At 47.7% G+C, this 26,018-nt stretch overlaps 1 protein-coding gene across 2 annotated transcripts in view; it reads right to left on the minus strand.

Annotated features, from left to right (window-relative positions):
* Positions 1–504: 504 nt before the first annotated feature.
* The window catches only part of THADA (THADA armadillo repeat containing), a 319,471-nt gene continuing 293,957 nt past the window's right edge, over positions 505–26,018 (minus strand). For both annotated transcript variants that reach the window (XM_068564210.1, XM_068564209.1), the window contains exons 37-38: positions 4,218–4,387; positions 505–3,141 (exon numbers count right to left, since the gene is read on the minus strand). In XM_068564210.1, the coding sequence (XP_068420311.1) occupies positions 2,785–3,141; positions 4,218–4,387 (527 nt within the window). In that variant the 3' untranslated portion in view covers positions 505–2,784. The remainder of the gene's footprint in view (positions 3,142–4,217; positions 4,388–26,018) is intronic.

The following is a 26,018-nucleotide window of genomic DNA, read 5'->3' on the forward strand; positions in this document are numbered from 1 at the left end:
GCCTAAGTTGGAAGGTCCAGTACCCGCCAGGGAAAGAAGCTCCCGAGACCCACGCCCCCTTGCCCAGTTGATCTTGTTTCTGGCTGTTTCCTTGTGCTTACTTCCATTCGGCGGCGCTCATTCCCTCTCTCAGTTACTCTGGGAGGGAATGAGCCAGGCCTGTCACTCAGGAGACCTACTCTTTAGAGTTCAGCTTGCACGCAGAGCCCATTGCTGGACTCCTCACCCACCCAGGGAGCTGGAGTCAGCGTAGGGCTGCAAGGACTTCAGGATCAGAAACATAGGGCTGGAGTTCAGGCCCTGTCCCTTATAAGCCATGTGATTTTAGGCAAATCACAAAATCACTTTGGCACCTGGGTTTCTTTGTAAAACTAAGATAATTCCTGCTTTACTCATCTCTCACCTTTGTCAAGGTGCAAATGAGTTATCTGTTAAGGTTTTTAAAAGATAAGTATACTCCATCTTATTTATTAAAACAAATTGACAAAGCATAAAAATGGAGAAAGCCAGGCCTCTGGAGTATGGCCAGATGGGTGGAGGTCTACAGAATCGTGAATGCAGTGCTGAGGGGTCACCAAATCTTGGACCCTCGAGCTTGGAGCCAAGGGCAGTGACCTCAGAAGAAGTGACTGCTTCACTCTTGCCACCCGGCCTACACTGGCCCCTAGACAAGGCTGGGCAACCATGGCTGACACAGCCTAGAATACCCAAGAACCCTGATGCTGTTTTCTTTGTTGAAATGAACCACAGCACAAGAGTCTGAGGATGGCCCCGACAGTGGGGTATTCTGAGTTTCCCATGGGAATGCATCAGGAAAGTGTGAAACAGCAATTTCCCTCACCACTGCTATTGGAGGTCAGTGACAAGATTTCAGATACAAAAACCAGTGGAAACATCTGTCTCTCCTGTGCTCTCAGGCTGGCTACAACCAGCCAAAATCAAAATCTGGGGTAATTCTCAACAGCTATGAGAACACCCACTTTGCAGGCTTGGTAGAAGGACTTTGGAGATAACATGTAAACATGCTATGGTACATGCTTTGGTACAGAGTACCTGCTGGTAGAAAATATTTTTATTATTATGTAACTGCTTTTATTTCATTTTAAATGGAGAAAAAAGGAATGCTGGCCTTTTCCAGTGAGCTGGGCTTTGCTGGAGCCGGTTTCATAATTATTCTACCATGGTTATCGCCACATTGTGCCAACAATTCCCTGACTTCTCACCAGCCACGTCTTCTCAGAACAAAAAGAAACGTTCAGTTGGCAACTTTCCATCAAGTGTGGGCTACACAGATGCCTAACCAGGTTATTAATTCAGGATCACAGAAAACACATTTTGAGCTGAGTAGTGCAAAACCACCAGGGAATTTCCTGTCTCTTCAGGGCAAAACTTTGGACACTAAGTTAACTTCTTTCCTTGCTTCTTCCTACACAGACCTTTCTCTATTCTTCTAGTAGGCTCTATTTTTTAGTGTTAGGTGGTTTTCTTTCAAAGAGAAACAAATTACATTTGAAATATAAGTCTTTCTGTAGTAGGAAATGATCATATCAAACCCTCTCCCCTCTAAACTGCCCCTCCAGACCCTCAAACATCAATAAAATAATTCGGATTGCTCACCTGAGAAGTATTTACAGACCCTAAAAAGCTGGGCCAAGTGTACATAGGATTACTGAAATGGTTTTTTCAGATAACTAGGATGAAAAATGAACGTGGATGAGGCTATGACGCATCCAAGCTATGAATTTCAAGATAACTGTCTTTGGGTAACACTTACTCTGAAATTATAAATTAAAACTGGTAAGCCAGTGAAAAACAAAACTAGCAGCAAAACGTATGCAAGAGCGACACCTGCTGGGTGTCTGAGGAAGAGGGGAGGGCTGGACTTAGAAAAGCAGAAAACCCTTAAGGTTTCCAGGTTAAATCACTGAAATGGATAAAAGTTTTCTGGCATCTTAAATAAGAATCTTCTTGTTACTGCCACCAAGAAAATGACAGTAAACAGTGTAGGCGTCAAATAAGTCATTTATTCTGACTCTCCTTTCCCCAGGTTCCTTCTAACAGCCAAGAGTCTATGATTTCACTGGGTGGTGGATCTGTTTTCCTAACAATAGCACAAATACTTTTTATGGTGGGGAGAGGTGGGTAGGAGCTCTTAACGGCTCTTTTAATAATTAGGATGGCATGTGTAGGTCACTGAAGGCTTAAACATGCAGACAGTAAAAACAAAATTATTTGTATGAAGTCGATCCTTGATTCTCCCAGGATCCAACATTTGGAACATATTCCTGCCTTTGCTAAAATCGAATAAAATTTGGAATTCTGACCAAGTGGGCTGTTTGCCAACTAATCCAGCTCCTACAACTAGCCAGAAAAGGGGGGGGGGGGAAATCATGTGTTAAAACCCAACTCTGTGTAGTCAATTCAGAGAAAAATGTAGGCCGGCTCTGGTTGGACACTGGAGGTCCTGGGGGATGAAAAAGGCTAATTCAGGCCTGCAGGTGGCCTGCACCTGGGAACAGAGTCAATATTCAACGTGGTAGCCTCACTTCCTACAGTAGCTGCAATAAACGAGGCTGCCTTGAATGACTGAACCGAAGAAAAAGTCCTCTGTAGGACAGAAGACTAGACTCACAGAAGTGGGGGAGTTGTGAAGGGGAGAAGACGCTTAAGTTTCTGTTCAACACTTTCCTGCGGATTGACTGGGGGAACAATCCACCCTACCCCCAACCCCACAAGTCTTCTTTCTTCAACAAGCCGTTTCTGTTCTTGGAAGAGTTAACTGATTCACTGCTGCAGGGGAGTCCAAAGCCCTGAGAACTGGGTGTCTTCCCCTTCCTCTCCTTCCAGAAACGCCAGTAGCCTCAGGCAAGCCAAAGCCCTTTCCTCCCGAACGCGCAGTCTCGTGAACTCCGCCGTCTTCAAGAACTCAGCAGTTGGTGGCAGCTCTCTGAAGAGCTGGGAAAGGAGGTGGCATTGCTCTGACGCTGTCCTCTGAAGATGGCAGAGCCTTTCGGGGCTGAGGGGACACCAGCTGGACTTGGAGAGGAGGCGGAAGAGGTGCTTGTAGAGGTATTTCATGAAGATCAGGGTCTCAGCCCAAAAGTTGACTTCTGTTTTTTCAAACAGGTAGTCTTCTTCCACCTAAGTCCGATTAAAAAGCCAAAAGTCAACCTTACAGGGGATGCTGACTGGCCCCAGTCCAGAGCACAGTCCTGGCAGATGCAGAAGCAGTGTGTCCCCTCCCCACCTGACAGAGGGCCCACTCTCGCCTGTCAACACCCCTGTACACACAGCACTTGCAGCCTTGAAGGTCACCTTCTATTTTCACTCATTGTACTTCTCCACTGGAGAGAAATTTTTTCCCCCCAGACTTAACATGACCTTTGATAAAGATGTGTTTGTGGTTCTCAGCCAAGATATTTTGGGGGCTTGGTGCTGAAAAGGGGACCTCAACACAGGAGGGGGCCCTAGACCTGAAGGTGCATCTAGAAATCAGAGAGGAGGGAGGAAGGGAGATCTGAGCAGCAAAGAGCGAAGAATTGACAAACATGAGACACTAGTCTCTCAGTATGAAACCAAATTTCTATAATGCTGGGGATTTTCAAGGTCATTTTATCACAGACACTTTATCTTGTCTCCTAACTTCCCATAAACAGGCTGCTTTTTGAACTATTGGCCTGCTGGGGATGCCAAGAAGGCCAGCTGAGTGAGACACTGGCAGAGAGGAATTTCAGTTCTCAAGATGCTTTTACTGCTTATCTGGGTCCTCAGTTTCCCTATCTGTTGACTGACCCCCACCTGGAGGGGCTCATAGTTTTCTTCAAGCAGCAGAGACCCTGGAAGGACCCTGATTCTCTGGAAGTGTTTCACCTTCAGACCTAACCATGGGGAGCCCCTGGTCACTCCAGTGTTGACGAATAAGCATTCTCCATAATTAAACTCTCAACTTCAAGGGGCCTCTTTCAAAGACCCCTCCCCACACTGATCGGAAGGCTTACCGTTGGAACTCCACAGCCAGCACGAGAGCTGCCCCAGCAGCACCCTCAGGCTGCTGGGGCCATTTGGAGACTCCCTAATTGCTTACTGCTCTGTAATCTGAGCATCCAGAAGCACACTTTCAGTAGGCACATCAAGCCCATGTAAGCCTGTAAGTGCTGCATCCGGTGGGTGTAGGATCACTCCCACCCACCTCCACTGCCCTGACACCCCAGGATTACCTGATGCACGCTCTCCACACAGGCCATGAGGTCATCACCCTCCCCCAACAGCCATCCTAGCAGGACTGGGAGTCCAGGGGCCAGCTGGTCCCACTGCTGGAGCAGGTCACACAGCACAGCCAGGGCCAGATCCAGTGCGATGGAGGCGTCCACCCGGCAGAAGGCAAATTCTGTGGAAATGAGAGAGATGAGCCATGAATGTGCTGCTCAGGGCCAACTGGGGCGGCTGTGCAGGACTCCAGGAACGTTAAAGGCTTCAGGTAAAACCACTGCCAGGGACTTCCCTGGTTGCACAGTGGTTAAGAATCCGCCTGCCAATGCAGCGGGCACGGGTTTGAGCCCTGGTCCAGGAAGATCCCACATGCCACGGAGCAACTAAGCCTGTGCGCGACAACTACTGAGCCTGCGCTCTAGAGCCCGCGAGCCACAACTACTGAAGCCCACGTGTCACAACTACTGAAGCCCACGCGCCTAGAGCCTGTGCTGAGCAACAAAGAGAAGCCACCATAGCCATAAATGAATGAATGAATGAATGAATGAATGAATGAATGAATCTGCCTCACCAATGCAGGGGACACGGGCTTGATCCCTGGTCCGGGAAGGTCCCACATGCCACGGAGCAACTAAGCCCGTGCGCCACAACTGCTGAGCCTGTGCTCTAGAGCCTGCGAGCCACAACTACTGAGCCCGTGCGCCACAACTACTGAAGCCTGCACGCCCTAGAGCCCGCACGCCGCAACTACTGTGCCCACGCGCTGCAACTACGGAAGCCCGTGCACCCTAGAGCCCGCGAGCCACAACTACCGAGCCCGCGTGCTGCAGCTACTGAAGCCCGCCCACCTAGAGCCAGTGCTCCACAACAAGAGAAGCCACTGCAATGAGAAGCCCGCGCACCGCAACGAAGAGTAGCCACTGCTCACCGCAACTAGAGAAAGCCCGCGCGCAGCAACGAAGACCCAACGCAGCCAAAAAAAAAAAAAAAAGGAAAATCACTGCCACTAGCCTGGCAGGGGGGAAGCTGGTGGGATACTGGGATACACTCACTAAGAGTTATTAATCCACTCCTGAATCTTGCTATCTGTGCAGCTAGAATGAGTCATAGGCCTGAATCCCACCATTTCCATACCCCCTATCCCAGTGTGGACAGAAGCAGCCCCACCTACAAGACTAGACATCTATCTCCCCTCAGCCCTTCTAACTGGAAGGATATCACGAAAGCTTCCCACCCAGCGTCTCCTCTGCAGGCCTGCTGACAATGCCTGAACTCCACTGCTTTGTCCCTTCCTCTGAACCAAATCCCATTGAGCACATAACACATTAACTCTCTAACATCTTAGAGCAGGGCATCAGCAAACTTTTTCTTAAAGGGCCAGAAGGTAAATATTTTAGACTTTGGGAGTCTTACAGTCTCTGACTGAAAGCAGCCATAGACAATATGTAAACAAATGGTTGTGGCTAGGTTCCAATGAAACTTTATTTATGTTACAATAAAATTTGACTTTCATGTAATTTTTATTTCACAAAATAATATTCTTCTTTTGATTTTTTCCAACCATTTAAAAATGTAAAAACCGTTTGTAGTTCACAGGCCGTACAATGACAGGTGGGGGGCTGGAATTAGCTCATATTCTGCTGCCCTCTGTGTTAGCGTGAAATCGTTTTCCAGAGACTCATTTTCTTAGCTGGATGGAGGAAGGGTGCCAAAAGAGTCGAATGGGGTGCAGAAAGAGGAAGTGGGTGCCTTGGGGAAACCATTGCTTACTTCACCATTTTGCCTTAGACAGTCCTAAATATGGGTTTGAAGGGAGGCTCAGGGCGTTGACATTTCTGCTAACAACCCCGTGTCTCCCACCCCCAACCTGGAGGAGGCCTGAAACATAGGACTGAAATCCCACCGCACAGACAATAAATCTCTATGGATGCATCCATACACCAATGCTTATCTTTCAATGACACACTTCTACTGAGACCTCATCTTTCTCAAATCCACATCTCCACGCCAGCCCACAGACCTGTCTGTGACCATTTGGCCCCCAAAGAGACTTGCTCAGCACACAGGGAGAAGCCTCAGAGTCTGGAATGGAAAGCTGAGTTCCCCAGGCCGTTGAACCAGGCTTAGTGGACCTATTAGGTGCCGGTCCCTAAGCAAGTCCTTTCTCTCCAGTCCTTCAGCATCCTTTGGGTTGGGTATTACCATCCCTACTTCACAGGTGAGGAATCCAGGCACAGATACGTTAACTCACTTGCGTACAGTCAGAGAGCTTTAAGTGGCTATAAAGAAACCGGAATTGACAACAAGTTTCATGGTGCATGCAGAGCACAGATTTGGAGGATTAGCACCAACATTCCAGAGATGTAGGTCTTCCTGGTGAGATAAACAGAGTTGGTGAACCTCCAGCAGGGCCAGCACTACATAGAGCCCATGACTCACGGAAGCAGCCAAAGGATCAATGTTACTATCCTCAGAGCCCCAAATCAATCCCTCAGGACACCTGCCCCTTAGGCTCTGCAGCCTGGAATCAGGCTTCAAACTGGGAAACAGAAAAAGTTGGGGGGAGGCGTGAAGGTACATTTTAGCTGTCGGTGTGAGCCATGTGTTGGTCCAGCCTTCACCTATAATACAATCTCTATTTTTATCTCTACTGACTCCCCTGTGTAGTTCTCAACTGGTTTAGAGTCTGTATGGGGAAGAGATACCATTAATTGGCATCTTTCAAACCTCAAAGAACTGAAAATACACATGAAGATCAGCATACAATTAAACACATAGCAGATGCTCAAAACATTCCAGTTTATGGCTCTAGAGATCATGAAATCTCTTCCTTTACCCCACTTGATTTGGTTGGAATACTAACACAGGGACTGCCACAAAGAAAGCCAGAAAGAAGCTGATAATAACGAACACTTTCCTTCTATTTGAACTCTTATTGCTCCCACCACCAGGAGGGAGGTATCCTTATTTAACAAACAAGGAAGTTGTGCTCACAGAGGTTGGGTAACAGGTCCAAGTTTGCACAGTTAGCAGTGATGGCACTGAGCTAAGTCTCCCTCAGTCATAGGCCAACCCCCCCCCCCCCTGCAGGGAAGCCATGGAGAAACACTCCCAGTAACCCATGGAGATGAATAAGTCAGACTCAGTTTTATCACATTTATTCATGAAAAAGAGCTCCCAGTTGGGGGCCATATTTTGAAAAAAAGGGTCAAAGCTGTAAGTCCTCAGTATTGTGGCACCAGCAGCAGGTCAGCTTATCTTGAAATCTTCCAGAAAAACCTGCCCTCTGCTGATTCACCCGTTTTCCCCCCGCAACCCTTCTTTTTGTCTCCTTAAGGCAAGGACTGAAAGCCCCATAGGGAAGAAAACAGTTTCATCCACCAGCAAAACCAGTGCCTGCAGCTCAGGCAACATTCCTGCTGGGTCCATGAAGAACACTTGGAGGTGACCAGAGATGCCACCAGGAAGGCCAGACTGATGCACCTGCCCCACCTGACACGACAGACATCCTCCATCCTGCACCATTTTGCTGTGCATCATGCTTAGGAAGTGGCAGGAGAGTGACAGGAATGACAGAAGCACAAGAGGAGAGCTGGTGTGTTGGCTGGCAGTGAAAGGAGAGATGGGGAAGGGACACTGGGTTGGGGGTGAGGGCAGGATTAGCTGGATTTAGACCTGCTTGAGGGGCCAGATGCACCTCACCAAGTTCCCTCTTTTTCTACCTTGCCCTGGATGAAGATAGCTCAGCCAGAACAGCCCAGATCTCTACTGGCCAAATGCCTTCTGAAGGGGAGGCTGAAGAGTAGGGGGAGGAATTTTTCACCTAACCATACAGGCCAGCCAAGCCCTCACAGGCCTGCAGGTCCATCGAGGAAGCAAGAAAGCAAGTGACCAAGCAACAAGTCTGTCGGAAGAATCTGCTGTGTGTCCAGAACAGCCAAAACAACCTGGAAAAATACAACAAAACTGGAGGACTCATACTTCCCAATTTCAAAACTGGCATAAGGATAGACATAATATAGATCAATGGAATAGAACTGAGTGTCCAGAAATAAACTCTCACAATTACAGTCAATTGATTTTTGACAAGGGTGTTAAAACAACTGGCTGGGGGGAAAGAACAGTCTTTTCAACCAATGGAGCAAAGACAACTGGATATTCACATGCAAAAGAATGAAACTGGACCCCTACCTCACAACATATATAAAAATAAACTCAAAATGTATCAAAGACTGAAGTTTCACAGGTAAAACTATAAAACTCATAGAAAAATACAGGAGTAGGCAATGGTTTCTTAAATGTGACATCAAAAGCACAAGCAAAAAAAGTTAGACTTCATCAAAATTGAAAACTTTTGTACTTCAAAGGACATCATTAAGAATGCAAAAAAACTCACAGAATTGGAGAACATACAAGGGATTTGTACCTAAAGTACATAAAAAACTCCTAAAACCCAATAATAAAGAGACAAATAACCCAGTTAAAACCTGTGCAAAGGGTCTGAATAGACATTTCTCCAGAAAAGATATACAAACGACCAATAAGCACATGAAAAGATACTTAGCATCATTAACCATCAGGGAAAGACAAATCAAAACCACAATGAGAAACCACTTCATACCTACTAGTATAACTTTAATAAAAAAGATAGATACTAAGTTTTGGTGAAGATGTAAAGAAATTAAAACTCTCATATATTGCTGGTAGGAACGTAAAATGGTGCAGCCACTTTGGAAAACAGTCTCAAAGCCTCTCCTGCTCTTAGGCGTGTAACTAAGAGAAGTAAAAAAAACATATGTCCACACAGAAATGTGTACATGAATGTTCATAAGAGCATTATTCATAAAAGCCAGTAAGTGGAAACAACCAAAACGTTCATGAACCAATGAATGCATAAATGAAATGTGGTATATCCATGCAATGGAATGTTATTCAGCTATAAAAACGAATGAAGTACTGATACATGCTACAACACAGATGAACCTTGAAAACATGCTAAGTGAAAGAAGCCAGACACAGAAGACCACATATTGTATGATTCCACTCATACAAAATGTCCAGAACAGGCAAATCATAGAGACAAAAAGTAGAGTAGTGGTTGCCAAGGGGTTGGAGAATGAGGAATGACTGCTGATAGATACAGTGTTTCTTTTTGAGTTGATGAAAATGTTCTCGAATTGGATAGCGGTGATGGTTGTACAACCTTATGAATATACTGAAATTTGTACATATGCACACTTTAATTTGATGTATTTTATGCTATATGCATTACATCTGGGCTGGGGGGCATGGAGAGTGTGGAAGGCTGAAAAATGGCCTTCCAAAAGATATCTATGTCAAGTCCCCGGACACTGTGAATGTTACTTTACTTGGAAAAAGGGTCTTTGCAGATGTGACTAAGTTGAGCCCGATACTGAGATGAGGAGATAATCTTGGATGATCTGGGTGGCCCCTAGATGCCATCACAGTTGTCCTAATAAGAGAGGGGCAGGGAGAGGTTTGACACTAGATGCACATAGGAAGACACACAGAGGAGAAGGTGATGTGAAGACAGAGGCAGAGGCTGGAGTGATGCAAGCAAGGAAATGGTGACAGCCTCCAGAAGCTGGAAGAGGCAAGGGCCAGATTCTTCCCTAGAGCCTGCAGAGGGAGTGTGGCCCTGCTGACACCTTAATTTCAGACTTCTGGCCTCTAGAACTGTGAGACGATAAATTGGTGTTGTTTTAAACCACCAAGTTTGTGGTCATTTGTTACAGCAGCCACAGGAAACTAATACGGAGGAACCAAGGGTAGGTTGTGGGATTTCTTTTTGGAGTGATGAAAATATTCTAAAACTGTTTGTGCTGACGGTTGCATAAGTCTATGAGTATGATAAAAAACACTGAATCATACTCTTTAAATGGATGACTTGTATGGTATGTGTATGGTGTATCTCAGTAAAACTATTAACGTTAAAAAAAAAAACTCTGCTATGTGCCCAAGTTAGTTCCAGTTGCTGGGAGGAAGCCTGGCCACAGGGCCTGCCTGGAAAGGGCTAGTCTACTTGAGGAGCCAAATGTCTAGAGCCCTCAAGCTTGTTTGTGGGGCCCAGGCCTCAGGTGCTGGAGGACTCTGCAGAGGTGAATGGTTGGGTCAGAAGGTGGAGAGAAGGCTCGAGAAGACTTCCGGGAGGAGCTGGGACTCTGCCTGGCCCTTCACCATATAGTCAGGAAACAGGTGCTGATGGTCTGCTCTGGGGCCGGTGTTGTGCTAAGTACTGTGGGAAAGCAAAGCAAGTGGCTGACATGTGCTGTCCTCAGGAAGCTGGTGGTCTGGACTGGAAGGTCAGGCTAACACTAAGGCAACAGTAAGGAATCAGGTGCTCCATGGAGTGGTCTGGATCCCAAGAGCTGCAGGAGTCAGGGGAGGGGAGACGTGAGTGCGGGGGAAAAATCATCTCCTAGACTCTCCCCCACTGGCTACATAGCTAAGGCAAGCCCCCTCTGGGAGCGCTTCAAGCGGGAAAGGGGTGCTGGCACACACTCATGTCTGTGGGGGACAGTGCAAGGCAGACTGGATTAACAGTCACTTGGAAGCGAGTTGGAAACCCAACAAATGAGCGTTTAGAACTGGTTAATCCTGTGCTTTCCATCCTTGAGAATGAATAACTCGCTTGGATTGCAGGGGAGGGCAGCAGACAAGAGGCTGCAGGGCTGCTGCCGCGTAGACTTCCTCTTGCTACTGCTCCGGCCACATCAGGGCTCTCTTGCCAAGGCGGACGCCTGGGGATCAGAAACTCCTACTTGCTCCCCTGCCGTCTTCTTTCCCACCTCCAGGAAGAGGCCCACCTTGGGGCTGGGAGCTGAAGTGCAGGCTTCACGCAGTATGCTGGATCCACTCAAAGTCCCAGGCTGTGTCCCCCGACTAAGAGAAGGGATCATTTCTAGGCAGGTAGACAAGCAAGTCATAGGCTTTGAGGTCATTTTCAACTGTACTGATTAAAATGAAAGTGCCGACATAGATTTTTTCTACGTTGCCAACCTTAAAAACCAATTCAGACCATGGATTAGAAACCTACCGTCTGATTCTAAAGTATCATGGGGGAGACGCCTTCTAGCAAGGCCATTGGTCAAGCCTCCTTCCCAGTCCTTCCCAAGAGAGGTCAAGTCAGCCCAGGAAATGCTGAGCAAATGGTGATGGGTTGGATTCTCCCTGCCACTAGCTCTGGAGAATCCTGTTTCAGGCATTTGTGGAAAATCCCTCAACCCTGCCACCCAACCAACTCTCTGCTCCCCCCACCCATTTACCCATCAATTCAAGCTTTTATCTCCCCACAAGTATTTATCGATCACCAGATAGGGGGTTGGGAGGGAGGGGGGACTGTGAGAAACATGAGGAACATTCCAGGCCCTTCTCTCAGAGAGCAGTTTAGTTTAGTCAGAGGCAAGCTGACACATATGAAGTGTTAGGAAATAGTCCAAGATGGTGCATGACAGGGACTAATTATACCATTACTAGCAGTAATGAAAGGACAGGAGAAAAAAACAAAGTGGGGAGTGGGAGGAGGGAGAGCTTCACGGAGGGGAAACTCGGGCAGGCAGAGGCCAAGCATAGCTGGGATGAAAAGGAGGAGCAGAGGGGCTTCCCTGGTGGCGCAGTGGTTGAGAATCTGCCTGCCAATGCAGAGGACACGGGTTCAAGCCCTGGTCTGGGAGGATCCCAACATGCCGCGGAGCAACTAGGCCCATGAGCCACAACTACTGAGCCTGTGCGCGTCTGGAGCCTGTGCTCCGCAACAAGAGAGGCCGCGACAGTGAGAGGCCCGCGCACCGCGATGAAGAGTGGCCCCCGCTTGCCACAACTAGAGAAAGCCCTCGCACAGAAACGAAGACCCAACACAGCCAAAAATAAATAAATTAATTAATAAATTAAAAACCCTTCATTAAAAAAAAAAAAAAAAAAGGAAGGGCAGGGAGGTTAGACCTGCCTGTTTAAGAGGGGGGTTTGGGGGAGCTGGAGGTGAAGATGGAGGGGCAGACGGCCTAGAGCAGGCTTGGGGGGGCAGAGTTGAGTAAGTACAACTGTGCTTCCTTTTTTGTGAGTGAAAATATTTTAAGGTTTCACTAAGCTGTTTCCAGACAACTTCATCATTTCCAGTCTTCTCCATAGATTTCTTCACATCCTCCTCAGCAGGGCAAGAGCCTGTATTTTAACTAGTCATGAGACACAAGTGTGGAACCGAAGCTTGGTTCAGCTGCTGACTCTGCCATTCAACTCTTGCAGGGTCTCCAGGAACCTCGCTGCCCCCTGCCCCTGCTGACCCTCTACCCCTAGAGCCGAGGCTCTCTGCTCTCCAGGGCCCTCGGAGCCAGGGCTCAGCGGTGGGATCTCCAGGCACTGCGGTCAGTGAGAGGACTTCCTAAACCATCAAAGGTCATCATCTCAGACTTTACCATGAAACAGAGCTCCCAGATGACCCCGACCTGAGACAGATGACCCAGAGGAAGGTCTGTCCTAAGGAACGGAGAGAGGTGGCCCCTCCAGCAGCTCTGATGAACCCAGCAGGAAGTCTGGGTCGGGGAACATGGGTATTCGTGGTATTAGTCTCTGTTCTTTAGCTGAATATTTTGAAAATTTCATCAAAGAAGACGCGAATGTGCCAGTCGGTGCTCCCAAGGGCAGCCCAGCAGGCACTGAGACCACTGCCCACGCACTCACGGCTCTGCGTCGTGCCCTGGATGAGTCAGCCCCTCCCCTCACTCCCTCTTGGCCATGGTACTAAGTCTGGCCGGGAACTCAGACTTCAGCTGGCCCAGGTGGACCCTTCTTCCTCCTCCTACTTCTGTTCCTTCTTTTTGTTTTTTAAGCCCTGAGAACCACTGTTTAAAAGACCGTACACGTAGGACTTCCCTGGTGGCACAGTGGTTAAGAATCTGCCTGACAATGCAGGGGACACGGGTTCGAGCTCTGGTCCGGGAAGATCCCACATTCCGTGGAGCAACTAAGCCCTGTGCGCCACAACTACTGAGCCTGTGCTCTAGAGCCCGTGAGCCACAACTACTGAACCCGCGTGCCACAACTACTGAAGCCCGCACACCTGGAGCCCGTGCTCCACAACAAAGAGAAGCCACCGCAATGAGAATCCCACCCACCACAATGAGAATCCCACGCACCGCAACAAAGAGTAGCCCCTGCTCGCCACAACTGGAGAAAGCCCGCACGCAGCAACGAAGATCCAACGCAGCCAAAAATAAATAAATAAATACATAAATACATAAATTTATTAACAAAAAACAAAAAGACCGTACACATAGAGGCAACCAAACACACACAGCTCCGGGGTTCCCAGGCCCCACGGGACACAGCGGAAGCACCAGGCAGCAGTGCAAATGGACTGCTGGGTCCTCACACAAGTTTGGTACAGCTCCCATGGTTTTTTAAATATCAGATTTCTCATAAAAATCCAAATGCCTAGCATCTTTGGAAAATTCAGAAAATTAGAACCTGATGTCTCTACGCCTGTGTTTTACTGCGACTTACCAGCTGCTTGGAGCAGAGCAGTGGCCACGCCCTGTAGGAGGCATCTGTGTGCCCTATCTGGCCCTACTGCCTCCCACCTCACCCCTGCAGGCATGCGGGCTTGTGGCGCCTACACTAGGGTACCCAGGAGGGCAGCTGGCCTCCAGCCAGCCCCTTACCTGTACAGACGAGAACACTGAGACCCTCAAACAAAGCTCTCTCCTCACATTCCCTCCACTGCTTGCTGGGCCTTCCCTCTCCCTCCACCTCTCACGGCTTTGATTTCCTCATCATTCCTTCTGTGTGATGGATCTTCTTCCTCATCTTGACTTAGCCAGGCCTACTCATCCCTCCGGACCCAACTCAAGTCCTGTGGTCTGGGTCTCTCCAGCCCACTGTGACCTGTCTCTGCTCGTACCTGTATTCAATGTGTTCACAGATGGTGAGGAAACGCAGTCCGTGGCTGAGCCCCGTGTCTCTCCTTTTCCTGGGATCACCCATGAGATAGCAGCGGGCACACAGCAGATACCATTCACTTGGCACTTGACTAGAGTCTTGTACTAAAGCAACTGACTTAGGGCTTTGTTGAGTTTCCCCAACGGGAAAACCTCAAGATCGCAAGAGTCCGGTCACACGTGGAGACAGGATTATTGTTGCCACTTTACATTTAAGGTTATTGAGGTTTAGAGAACTTACTCTTTCAAGATCACCCAGGTTGTACGTGGTAGGGCCAGACACAAACCCAGATACAGGCTTGTCTGACTCCAGAGCCTGTATTCTGGACCATTCTGCTAAGCTACCTATAAATGTTCAATGAACAGATGGATGGATGAATAAACTGATTATTTCCTGTTTGCCGCCCCCCACCTCCCACCCCCGGACCCATTCTTTGTCCTTCTCTATCCCGCTCAGTGCCCCAGGAATTTGATCTCCATGGATCAGCCCAAGTTTCCTTGCCACCTGGCTTCTACCTAGATTCTTCTAATAGGGAGGGAACACTGAGATTTTGGAAGGCAGGAAGAGAGAGAAGTTGGATGTTTCTTTCCTGTATCCTTCCCTGCAAGTTGCCAAGGTTCTGGCGGTGGCTGTAACCCCTAACTCAGCTCCCACTGGGTTCTGTAACCTCAGTCCCCCTGCTCTCAGCTACAGGGTGTAGGGGCAGTGGTAGTTTCCTACCACTGCTGGTCTCTAAGTGCCTCCCTTCACCTGGCAGTTCTCGACCTTGACATGTTACCCCCCAGGGGACATTTGCCAATGTCTGGAGACATTTTTGGTTGTCACAATTCAGAGGAGGTGGTGCTACTGGCATTGCTGGGTAGAGGCCGGGGATGTAGCATTGCTGCTACAATGCCCAGGACAGTCCCTTCTCCAAAATGTTGACAGTGCAGAGCCTGAGAAACCCTGCTTTAACCCTACCCACAACCTTGCACAACTGCAAAGAGTCCCTTCAGTGAAGTCTCTTGAAGTAAACACATGGAGGGAGGGATGGAGCTCTTCAGTGTTCATCAGGAACCAGAGGCCTGGGTCTCTATCTGGGGCAGATGAGGAGGAGCTCACCTCCTCACCCCCTTTTTCTGGAAGGCAATCCCTAGCCTTACCCCACCAGCTCTCTGGGCAGAGAGGTGACAACAGGTGGAAAGCAGCCACGTGAGATGAACAGCCTGCTACAGAGCCCTTTCTGTCCGGAAGTGGAAAAATTTTCCAGTTCTGGAGGGAAAGGATAAAAACACCATGATTTGAAATTCTAAAAATACTTGGGGAAAAAAAATCTTTCAAATATTAGTAATTTGTTTTTTCTTAATTTTCTAGCTATTTTCATATGGAACAAATGATCTGGGTTCCCAAAAGTTCCTGTAGACCCAGCTCCCAAAGACTGAGATCCCCGCAGGTATAGTCATGTGCCTGATGCAAACCTTTTTCCTGGTGACCTATCATGAAACCAGAGATACTGCAGCAAATCCTTTGTTTTCATTTTAAAGAAAAGATATATTTTTTTTAAAAAACTTTATTTTTAAGGTTAAAAAAACTATAATTTAAAAAATGTGGGCACACCTCAAATCACTGGGTAAATATATATACGTATATTTCCCCTCCCTCCCAGTTTTAAAAATGGATACAGCCTAATGAATGAAAATAAGTAAGCATTTCCTAAGAGTAAAAAGTGTGCACTTCTTATTCAGTAGGGCCATACTTCACCAAAAAGGGGTTGATAAATTAAATTACAGCTGGTTAATAGTTCACTTGGCTCAAAGCTTATAAAAATACTTGCATTTGTTCACTTCTAACCACACCAAAGAATAAGAAATGAATTCAAGCAAATATCACCCTCAGGCAACAACACTGTGGAAAAGACCTGGTTCTCCTAGAGGCTTGCAATCTGAGGAGGAGGGAGTGGCACCCACCAGCTCTCCACCTTTCCAAGGGACTGCAGTTTTGTGTGCAACAGTCTGTCCCATTTCTTGTGGTGACCTCCCAAGGTCAGCGGGGAAGAGTAAGGCACACATGGGCTTTGTCCGTGGCTGTTCCAGAGCAGGATAACCAAGGCGTGCCCCTGGGGCCCTGGTGTGTGAAGGGGCCACAGGGTGAGGGATGAGCTGGATCCAGACCAGAGATGCTCTGGATGATAGCGTTGGGCCCACACTTGGCATTCCTCTGTTCAGTGAGGATAAATCATGCCAGCCCTCCCTTCCTGCATGGGGTGCTAAGGCAGCCTCTGGTCCCCAGATGAGCTGGGCCCTCTCCAGCACTTCCCTTGCACTTGGCCTGCTCCTTGGTGATTTCACTCTGTTGAGCCTCCCAAAGCGGGCAATCACCTCCACCTCTTTGTGGAAATTGAGCGCCTTCCTCTCTACATGGTCACGCACCCCAAGGTGCTCCTCCTGGAAGGGGCAGTCTGACCCCTCTCTCCCTGCCCCTGCCCAGTGAGCCAGTGAGGGCAGGCAGGAGAGCCTTTGATGGAGGTGGGGTACAATGAGGATGCCTATAGATTGGGAAGCCCTCTTGCGGGTGGGGGGAAGCTGGGCAATCTGAGACTGCTTCTTCCATCAGCCTCTTCTTCCTCTGCCTGGGCAGAGTTCAGCAGCTCTGCAGGCACATTCCATATTCCTTATTCACCAGCTTGGATCTTGCAATTTCTCTTTTCCCTTTCCTTGAAGTCACTCTAGATTTCTTTAGTTGATTTCACTATTGGAATTTCTTTCTCTTACAGGGAATTTCTTCTCAGCCTGAGCTCTTAGGACTGACCAGCTCCTTCTGAATTCTTCCTGAGGTTTCTCTGGCCCTCAGCGCACCCCCTCATACTCCTCCCTGGTTCCCCACTCCCATCCTCAACCCTTTCAGCTTATTCAGGGCTCGAGGTGGGAGAGAGGAAGAAACCAAATGACTGATTCATTTCAGCACGGCTGTTGTGAGCACAAGGCGCTGTGCCAGGAGCCAGAGCTCCCCTGAAGATGTGTCCAGTCCAGGCCCGGACACAGCACAAAGCTCCAGATGGGGGGCTGCCCAGCTCCCCCAAACACACTGGTGGGATATGGAAGGTAGTGGATGAGGATGGTCCGGAAGTGTATCTGAAGACTACAAATTTAAAATCAGAAACATCCAGGACGGCAATTTTTCTCTCCTGAGAACCTTCCCACTATCACCTCCCAGCCCTTATCCAGAATCCAGAAAGCTCCCTTATAGGTATCCTCTCCTCATTCCCAGGCTTTTACAGCTCTACACTGAACCAAGACAGTCCATGGTAATATAATGAGCGAATCAAGGTATACACAACTCCTAAACTCACAAAGTGATTTTTTAAAAAATTTATTTATTAATTTATTTTTATTTTTGGCAGCATTGGGTCTTCGTTGCTGCGCGCGGGCTTTTCTCTAGTTGCGGCGAGTGGGGGCTGCTCTTCGTTGTGGTGCTCAGGCTTCTCATTGCAGTGGCTTCTCTTGTTGCGGAGCATGGGCTCTAGGCGCGTGGGCTTCAGTACTTGTGGCACACGGGCTCAGTAGCTGTGGCTTGAGGGCTCTAGAGCACAGGCTCAGTAGTTGTGGCGCACGGGCTTAGCTGCTCCGCGGCATGTGGGATCTTCCCGGACCAGGGCTCGAACCTGTGTCTCCTGCATTGGCAGGTGTTTTTTTTTTTAATTAATTTTACTTATTTATTTATTTTTGGCGGAGTTGGGTCTTCGTTGCTGCGCATGGGCTTTCTCTAGTTGCAGTGAGCGGGGGCTACTCTTCATTGCGGTGCGCAGGCTTCTCATTGCGGTGGCTTCTCTTTGCTGCGGAGCACGGGCTCCAGGCACGCGGGCTCAGTAGTTGTGCCTCAAGGCTCCAGAGCGCAGGCTCAGTAGTTGTGGCACACGGGCTTAGTTGCTCTGTGGCATGTGGGATCTTCCCAGACCAGGGCTTGAACCTGTGTCCCCTGCATTGGCAGGCGGATTCTTAACCACTGCGCCACCAGGGAAGTCCTGGCAGGTGGATTCTTAACCACTGCGCCACGAGGGAAGCCCCTCACAAAGTGATTTTAAGATATATAAACAGTGCTCAAAATGTAAGTGCCTGTGATTTCAAAGTTTCTGGGGAGTTTGTACCTTGAGATTGAGCTCACTCCCAGGTTAGCCAAGGCCTTCCCTATCTGTGGCCAACATTCCCCAGCAGCCTCCCTGCAACTGCGGTTGGCCTCCCAAAGGCATTGGAACCACCTGCTGCCATGACCCGGGGCTGGGGGAGGTGAGGCTGAGGCTGGAGAAGCCTGAAGGGAGGGACGCGAAAGGAAGGGAGAGGCCACAGAAAATCTCTTTTTTAAAGAACAAGCCAAGGAAGCCATGACCATTCAGAGAATACAGAGCAGTGAGGCTCTGGGTTTTTGGCAACTAAAAAGGAGAAAAGATCAAACTGTGGCAGGATGGATGTAAATGAGCTGCTAGGAAGAGCATCTGGGTCTTAAGGGTTTTGAGGCCCTGGAGTTCACTGCCCACAACAGCTCCTTTGCTTTCAGTATCAGCCCTTCGGTGGGGAGGGTGGGAGGAGGGATTAGGAGGAGGAGGAACTCTGGGAAGAAGCCGGTTGTTTTTGACCTTGAGGATGTTTTGATCTTGCCATGAATGTTACTGGTAAAAACAATCAACATAAAACTGAACTGACAATGGCTAAATAGCACAAGATAAAATTCATAATAATCGACCAAAGAAGTCATTCTGTTTGTGACACTGAAAACTGCAAATGATAATAATAGTAACTAGGGGGGAAAATGTGACTTGGTGGAAACGAACATACAAACAGAAACAAAAAAAAACTTGATGAAGTCTAAAACCAGGTATGGTAAAACTCTTACTAAAATTTTTGACTTAAAAAGCAAACCTTCACTGCCAGATTTACAGATAAAAGAGCTGATACTTAAGAAAATAAGGGAGAACATTAGAAAATTTTAACTGCTCTATCGAGAAAATCGATCAAGGAATTAAACTGGCTTGATGGAGTTACATTGGAAAATAATTTCTTGATGAAAATTTATTAATGTTGGTATAATTCAGATTAAAAATTTGTACTTACATGGAGTTGCCATGTTCTCCAAGTCAAAATGGTGAGGTCAAAACACAATGAACCCACTTTGAAATTTCCGTTGGCTTGAAGGGACAGAAAGGAAGCAAGTCTCCTCTGAGTTTCGTCCTTGCTCAAGGAGTACTCAGGCCTGCTCCCAGAGCCTTCCCGTCCCTAGACTCATAGCCTCCCACCTCTCATCTGAATCCAGTCTCTGGCAGTGTGAGCAGTGCTTTGGCACTCTCTCCTCAGCTACTTCCTGCCCTTTCTTCCCAGGGGCAGCTCATCCCTGGCCCTCACCTCTGTATCCACAGTTACCTGTCCTGACAATTGTATCTCTCCATCCCCACTGCCCCTCTGAGGTTCACCCTCACCAGTCTTCCTTTTGGAACCATGGCAACCTTCCAACCAGCCTCCTTGCTTCCAGTCTTATCTTTCTTGTCTCTAAGTCATCCTCTACCCTATGGTCTGGGTGATCTTTCTAGCACTTCCTTTAAAAGTCTTCAGTGGCTCCTCAAAGCCCAAGTGTCCTAACTCCTTAGCATGAAAGGCTCTTTCTGCCTGGCTCCCCTGCCCCCATAGTTACAGGACTAAGTACGTCCATGGCTCTCTTGTATCACACCCCCATCACTAGTAGATTGGCCATACCAGGCTTTAGATCCACATCTTCCTTCATTCTGTGCTGTTGAGTCCCTCTCTCCCTAAGTTCTTCCCTCGCCTTAGTCCAACCTTTTCAGCATCTCTTTGGTGACCTCTTCATTTCCAGAGAGACTCCTGGTTCCTCAGCCTTATTCCTTCAGTTTCTTTCCAGATCTAGCAGAATGAGGTCAATGTGTCTTAGAGGGTGAGGATGGGGCAGTACACACCTGCTATTCCTTGTCAGAGCAGACCTAGGAGAATCCATCAAGAAAGGACCTCCAGTTCCTCAAAAAGTTAAACAGAGAATTCCCATATAATCCAGCAATTTCACTCCTAGGGATACATCCAAAAGAACCAAAAACAAGTACTCAGACAACAACTTGTACATGAATGTTCACAGCAGCATTATTCACAATAGTCAAAAGGTGGAAACAATCCAAATGTCCATCATTGGATGAACAGATAAACAAAATATGGTATATCCATACAACAGAATATTACTTGGGCATAAAATAAATGAAGTACTGATATATGCTACAATATGGATGAAGCTGGTAAACATTATGCCTAGTGAAAAAGGGCAGGCAGAAAAGGTCATACATTATATGATTCCATTTATATGAAATATCCAGCATAGGAAAATTGATGGATACAGAAAGCAGACTGGTGGTTGCAAGGAGCTGGAAGGAGAGGTTAGGATAGGGAGTGACTGCTTAATGGATGTGGGATTTTTGGGGGGTGATGACAATGTTCTGAAACTAGAGGGTGGTGATGGTTGCACAATATTATGAATTACTCAGTGCCACTGAAGAGTATACTTTATAATGGTTAATTGTAGGTTATGTGAATTTCACTTTAATAATAAAAAAAAAAAATACAAAAAAGAAAAGACCTCTTTGGGGATGGAGCCAGAGGGTGTGCCGAGAACAGAGGACGCCGGGTAATTCAATTCTGTACCCTTGTGGCTTTAAATAAAAGGGGTGGGTAAGAAAGGGGCTCTTCAATGAGTACTGCTCCCCAGGACATAGTTCCCAAAGACCAGCCCTGAGCAGGTGTGTGAGGGGTGGAAAGAGGAAGGTGTACATAGGGGTAAAAAGTGCAGAGGGAAGAGGGGCCAGCCCTCCCTCCTGCTGCAGGTGTTGCCTCACACAGGGACAGAGGTTTAAGGCTCAGGGGACTAGAAAGGTTGCAAGCCTAGGAGGGTGGTCTGAATGGCCACTGAGGAGGGAAGCCTTGTTTTCCTACACCTCATCACGTTCGGTAATAAAGCAAGACATCTTACGCCTAGAAGCACCTGCCAGGTAAGACTCATATGTAAGTGGAGCCCGTGAAATAGAGTTTTATGCACAGAGCAGAGATCAGATCACGAAGCTGTGAGGAGAAATCTTTTTACCCGAATTACACAGACCCACTCGTCTGGTTTCCATTTCATTGCCTGAGTCTGTTTTATAGTTGTGCTTTTTCATGAAAGCTTTTTAGGGAGGCTATTCCCTGATGTCATGCAAAAAAAATGTCTGAATACAATTACGTTACAGAGCAGCGCTCTTGGAAGAGAACTCAGCCACAAAGCTTGCTGGTGTCCCGTTTCCTTCCCTTTAAAAGCCATTTTGTCTGCTCTCTAAAAACAGAAGCCCCCAATCCCAGCTCTTCCGGTCCCTCTATCTGTCAGAGTGCCCAGTGGCACTGAGCTGGGAAATGCATGCAGAACTGGGGACCCCCAGGGACGTGAGCGGGCCGTCAGGGAGTGGTGTCCAGCTCTGGGGACCAGCATACAGTCCTGAACCGCCTTGTCTAAGGTCACACATCTTACAATCAAGATGAGGAACAGAGCTTCCTTCTATAGGCTTTCTCAGGAATCTCCTCTAGAACCTCCTTTCCACTTCCTTTCTATCCCCTTGCCTGATTCAGACTTGCCTCCAGGGCTCAGGGAATGGTTTTTCTTAAAAGCTCTCATGAAAAACAGCTCTTCTCAATCAAAATCTGTTGTATTGTGAGCAAATTCTCCTCATTTTTCATCCTGTCCCTGTTTCTTTCTCCTCCTGCCAGAAGGCTCCATATTCCTGACTTTCCAGGAGAGGCTGTTCCTTCTTTCCCTCAGTCGCTGACTCACACAGGTCAGCCTACGCCTTCTGCCACTTCGAGACAACCCTCGCCCCCTTCGCACTCAACAATCACTCGCTTCTTTTGAAGTCCAAACTAACCACCTCCCTGTTCTTGTTAATCCTTTAACTAGAGACCTGGCCTTTCTCAATGACGCAGAGTCATTGCCACCCAACTGGTGACTTCAACATCCGTAAAGATATGCCCCTCCCAGTATGTGGTTTTGACGTTCTTCAACCTCTTTTTTTTTTTTTTTTTTTAAAGATTGATTGATTGATTGATTGATTGATTGTTATGTTGGGGCTTCGTTTCTGTGCTAGGGCTTTCTCTAGTTGCGGCAAGTGGGGGCCACTCTTCATCGCGGTGCGCGGGCCTCTCACTATCGTGGCCTCTCTTGTTGCGGAGCACAGGCTCCAGACGCGCAGGCTCAGTAGTTGTGGCTCACGGGCCTAGTTGCTCCGCGGCATGTGGGATCTTCCCAGACCAGGGCTCGAACCCGTGTCCCCTGCATTGGCAGGCAGATTCTCAACCACTGCGCCACCAGGGAAGCCCTCTTCAACCTCTTTAATTCCAATACTCTCCATCTCCAATTTCACTCTACTCCCAATAACCACGAGAGCACCTGAGACCTTGTCATTACTTGGAATTGTTTCGACTTCAAGATCTCAAATTCTGGGGCTTCCCTGGTGGCGCAGTGGTTAGGAATCCGCCTGCCGGTGCAGGGGACACAGGTTCGAGCCCTGGTCTGGGAAGATCCCACATGCCGCGGAGCGACTAGGCCCGTGAGCCACAACTGCTGAGCCTGCGCGTCTGGAGCCTGTGCTCTGCAACAAGAGAGGCCGCGATGGTGAGAGGCCCGTGCACCGCGATGAAGAGTGGCCCCCGCTCCCCGCAACTAGAGAAAGCCCTCGCACAGAAGCGAAGACCCAACACAGCCAAAAATAAATAAATAAATAAATAAATTTATATATAAAAAAAAAAGATCTCAAATTCTAAGTTTTTTCATCACTTTTAAATGAATATCATCATCGCTAACATTTATGGAGCACTCATTATGTGTAAGCACTATCATAAGTACTCCATATAAATTAATTACATATGTATTCATTACAATGACCTTTTGAAGGTTTTATGAGCCCCATTTTATAAATAAAGTAAGCAGAGAGACGTGAGGGTATGGGATTTAAACCCTACAGTCTATCCACTATGGCCTCTATACCATATGGCCTCTCTGATATCCCTAAAACAACTGTTTAACCTTCTACTTCTTCCACTGGAACTACCCCCTCACCCTAATCCTGACCAGCCTTGACCCTGCCCTTCCCTCAGGCCATCACTTGCCTCTCTCTATATATCCTGGGCTCCCTGGGTCTGGGATGCTCTTCCTTGTCCCCATTTCCCTTGTCAACTTGATCTCGTTCCAGGCTCAACAGTGCTCCGTAACCACCTATCCCCAAACCCATCGACTGAGCCACCGATTTCCACTGAAGGGAGGCAGGATGCGCATTAGGCTCTCTATACATTCAGGCTCTTTAACCTCAACTGGCCTCTTGCTGCCCCCTGGCTATCCTTTCATTCATTTTTTGGTGACTCCTAACTGAACCTCTGTATAAACTGTTCCAACCATCTCCCTGTCCCTATATCCGACTCCCTAACCACTCATCCTTACAGATAATCTTGTCTTCTACAAAAGACATTCAACATAAGCTCAAACTTCTGTCCTCCCCAACTTCAAAATTTTTCTACTGATTCTTTTGAAACATTAGCTTGAAGGCAGAGCAGGGTCTAGGAAATGTGGTTTTAGGACAAGGGAGTAATGTCAATATTTATATGAGAGACAGCCTAGAGAGGGAGAAGGGGAGCCTAAAGACACATGGGAGAAAAGGGCACTGTGGCTGAAGAAAGGTCACGGGGCTGGCATAAGGTGCTGCATGAAGGATGTGTGGAGGTGAAGGAGCATTTTTTTTTGCTGAGTTTGAAGGGGGCTGGATAAGAAGATCGATGATGCTATACAGTGTACTTACTTTTAAACTCCTTGAAGCTGGCTTCTGACCTTCCCACTACAGGACCCTCTCTCCCAACTCTCACTTAATGACATTTCCTCAGTCCTTATACTCCTTGACCTGACTTTTTGATGGTGACTGGCATGGCTGACCAACCCTGTCCTCTTGATAGTTTTTCCTTATGTGGTTCCTGATGATGGAACCTCTTGGTTTTCTTGACGGGTTTTCATTATTTCCTTTGCTAACTCCCCTCCCAAACCATTACAATGGTCTCCTACAAATGCTCCCTACCTTTCATTTCTCTCTCTCCCCACCCCCAATCCATCCATTTATCTCTCTTTCAATATATATTTATTGAGCCCCTACCATGTGCCAAGCACATGGGAGCTATTAAACTGTAGCTGAAGTAATCTTAATGTATAGCTCTGATCATGTTACTTATTTGTTGAAAAATTTTTACTGGTTCTCTGGTGCAAATGATATCCAGATTCTTTGCCCTGGCAGTCCGGGTTTTAGTGGACATCTGTTGTTTTTGTGACCTAGCTGCCATTCACCTTCTCTGGATAGCTGCACCCCAATCTTCCCCTGGAGAGCCGGCCCCTCCACACCTTTAGTCCATATGGTTTGGGTGTGGCTAGCTGCCCCCTTCCCCCCACTCCAGGCATGGGCACCTGCCCCAGGTCTAAGCCACTCAGGGCATCATGTTCCTTGCCTCAGAGATTAGTTCCAGGATGGGCCAGGAACCCAACTACAGCCATTAAAAAAGCATTTAGGAACTTCCCTGGTGGCCCAGTGGTTAAGACTCCGCACTTCCACTGCAAGGGGCGCGAATCCGCCTGCCAATGCAGGGGACACGGGTTCAAACCCTGGTCCAGGAAGATCCCACATGCCGCGGAGCAACTAAGCCCGTGCGCCACAACTACCGAGCCTGCGCTCTAGAGCCCGCGAGCCACAACTACTGAAGCCCGCGCACCTAGAGCCCATGCTCTGCAACAAGAGAAGCCACTGCAATGAGAAGCCCACGCACCTCAGTAAAGAGTAGCCCCCGCTCACCACAACTAGAGAAAGCCCGCGTGCAGCAACGAAGACCCAATGCAGCCAAAAATAAATAAATAAATAAAATAAATAAATAAATAAATAAATTTATTTATTTAAAGAAAAGATAAGTAAAATAAAAATAAAGAGACTTTACTGACACAGGCCTTGAATAAGTGAAGATGCAAAGGCTAGAGCTGCCGCAGCCATCTTAGAACACCAAGGGAAGCGAGAGCTTATCTGAAAACAGAACCTAACAGCAGAGAAGAAAAATGACGAGAAACCAGGTCCTTGGGACACTGTCTGAGCCCTTGAATCATGCCATGACTGAAGCCAGCCCCCACCCCAGAACTCTCAGTTACACGACCCAATATGCACTCTCTGGGCTGGAGCAGGTTGGATCGGACTTTCTGTCTTTTGCATGTGAAAGAGTCTTGCTTGATCCAAAGGTCCTCCGAATCATCCCAGCTTCATCTCACCATACCCTACTCGCGTATGAAGGCTTGTATACTAATTTATTCCTTTCCTCACACTTGGCCATCTCTGTCTTTCTGGAATGCTCCCCATCTTTTCCATCTTCTCTCACTCAAATTATATCTAATCTTTAAGCTTCAGTTCTAATAGACTTTCCTCCAAGAAGCCATTCTCCAATTTCCCCCAATAACAAATGTTTGTCGAATAAATGACTAACTGAACAAACAATGACACAGAGAAACAGGGTCCAAGGAGGGGGTTTGCCAAACTGCTGTACAGACCTGAGTTCCAGAAATCCTGTTCGTCACCCCTCAGGGCTTGGGACTTTTTTTTCCATCTTCCTACTGGTCTAAATCCCTGCTTCCTACACTCTTTGGTCATCATTTCCCAGAAAATTTCCCTTGGGATGCTGGCTTTTTAGAATGTTAATAGACACTTAAAACAGAAAACTCCAAACTCTAAAATCAACCCAAGGAAAAAGAAAAAAAAAAAGATCTGGCTATTAAATATGTTTGGAAAATTCTGGGTTAAA

The sequence above is a fragment of the Eschrichtius robustus genome, chromosome 15 (genome assembly GCF_028021215.1).
Source record: "Eschrichtius robustus isolate mEscRob2 chromosome 15, mEscRob2.pri, whole genome shotgun sequence".
Lineage (NCBI taxonomy): Eukaryota > Metazoa > Chordata > Mammalia > Artiodactyla > Eschrichtiidae > Eschrichtius > Eschrichtius robustus.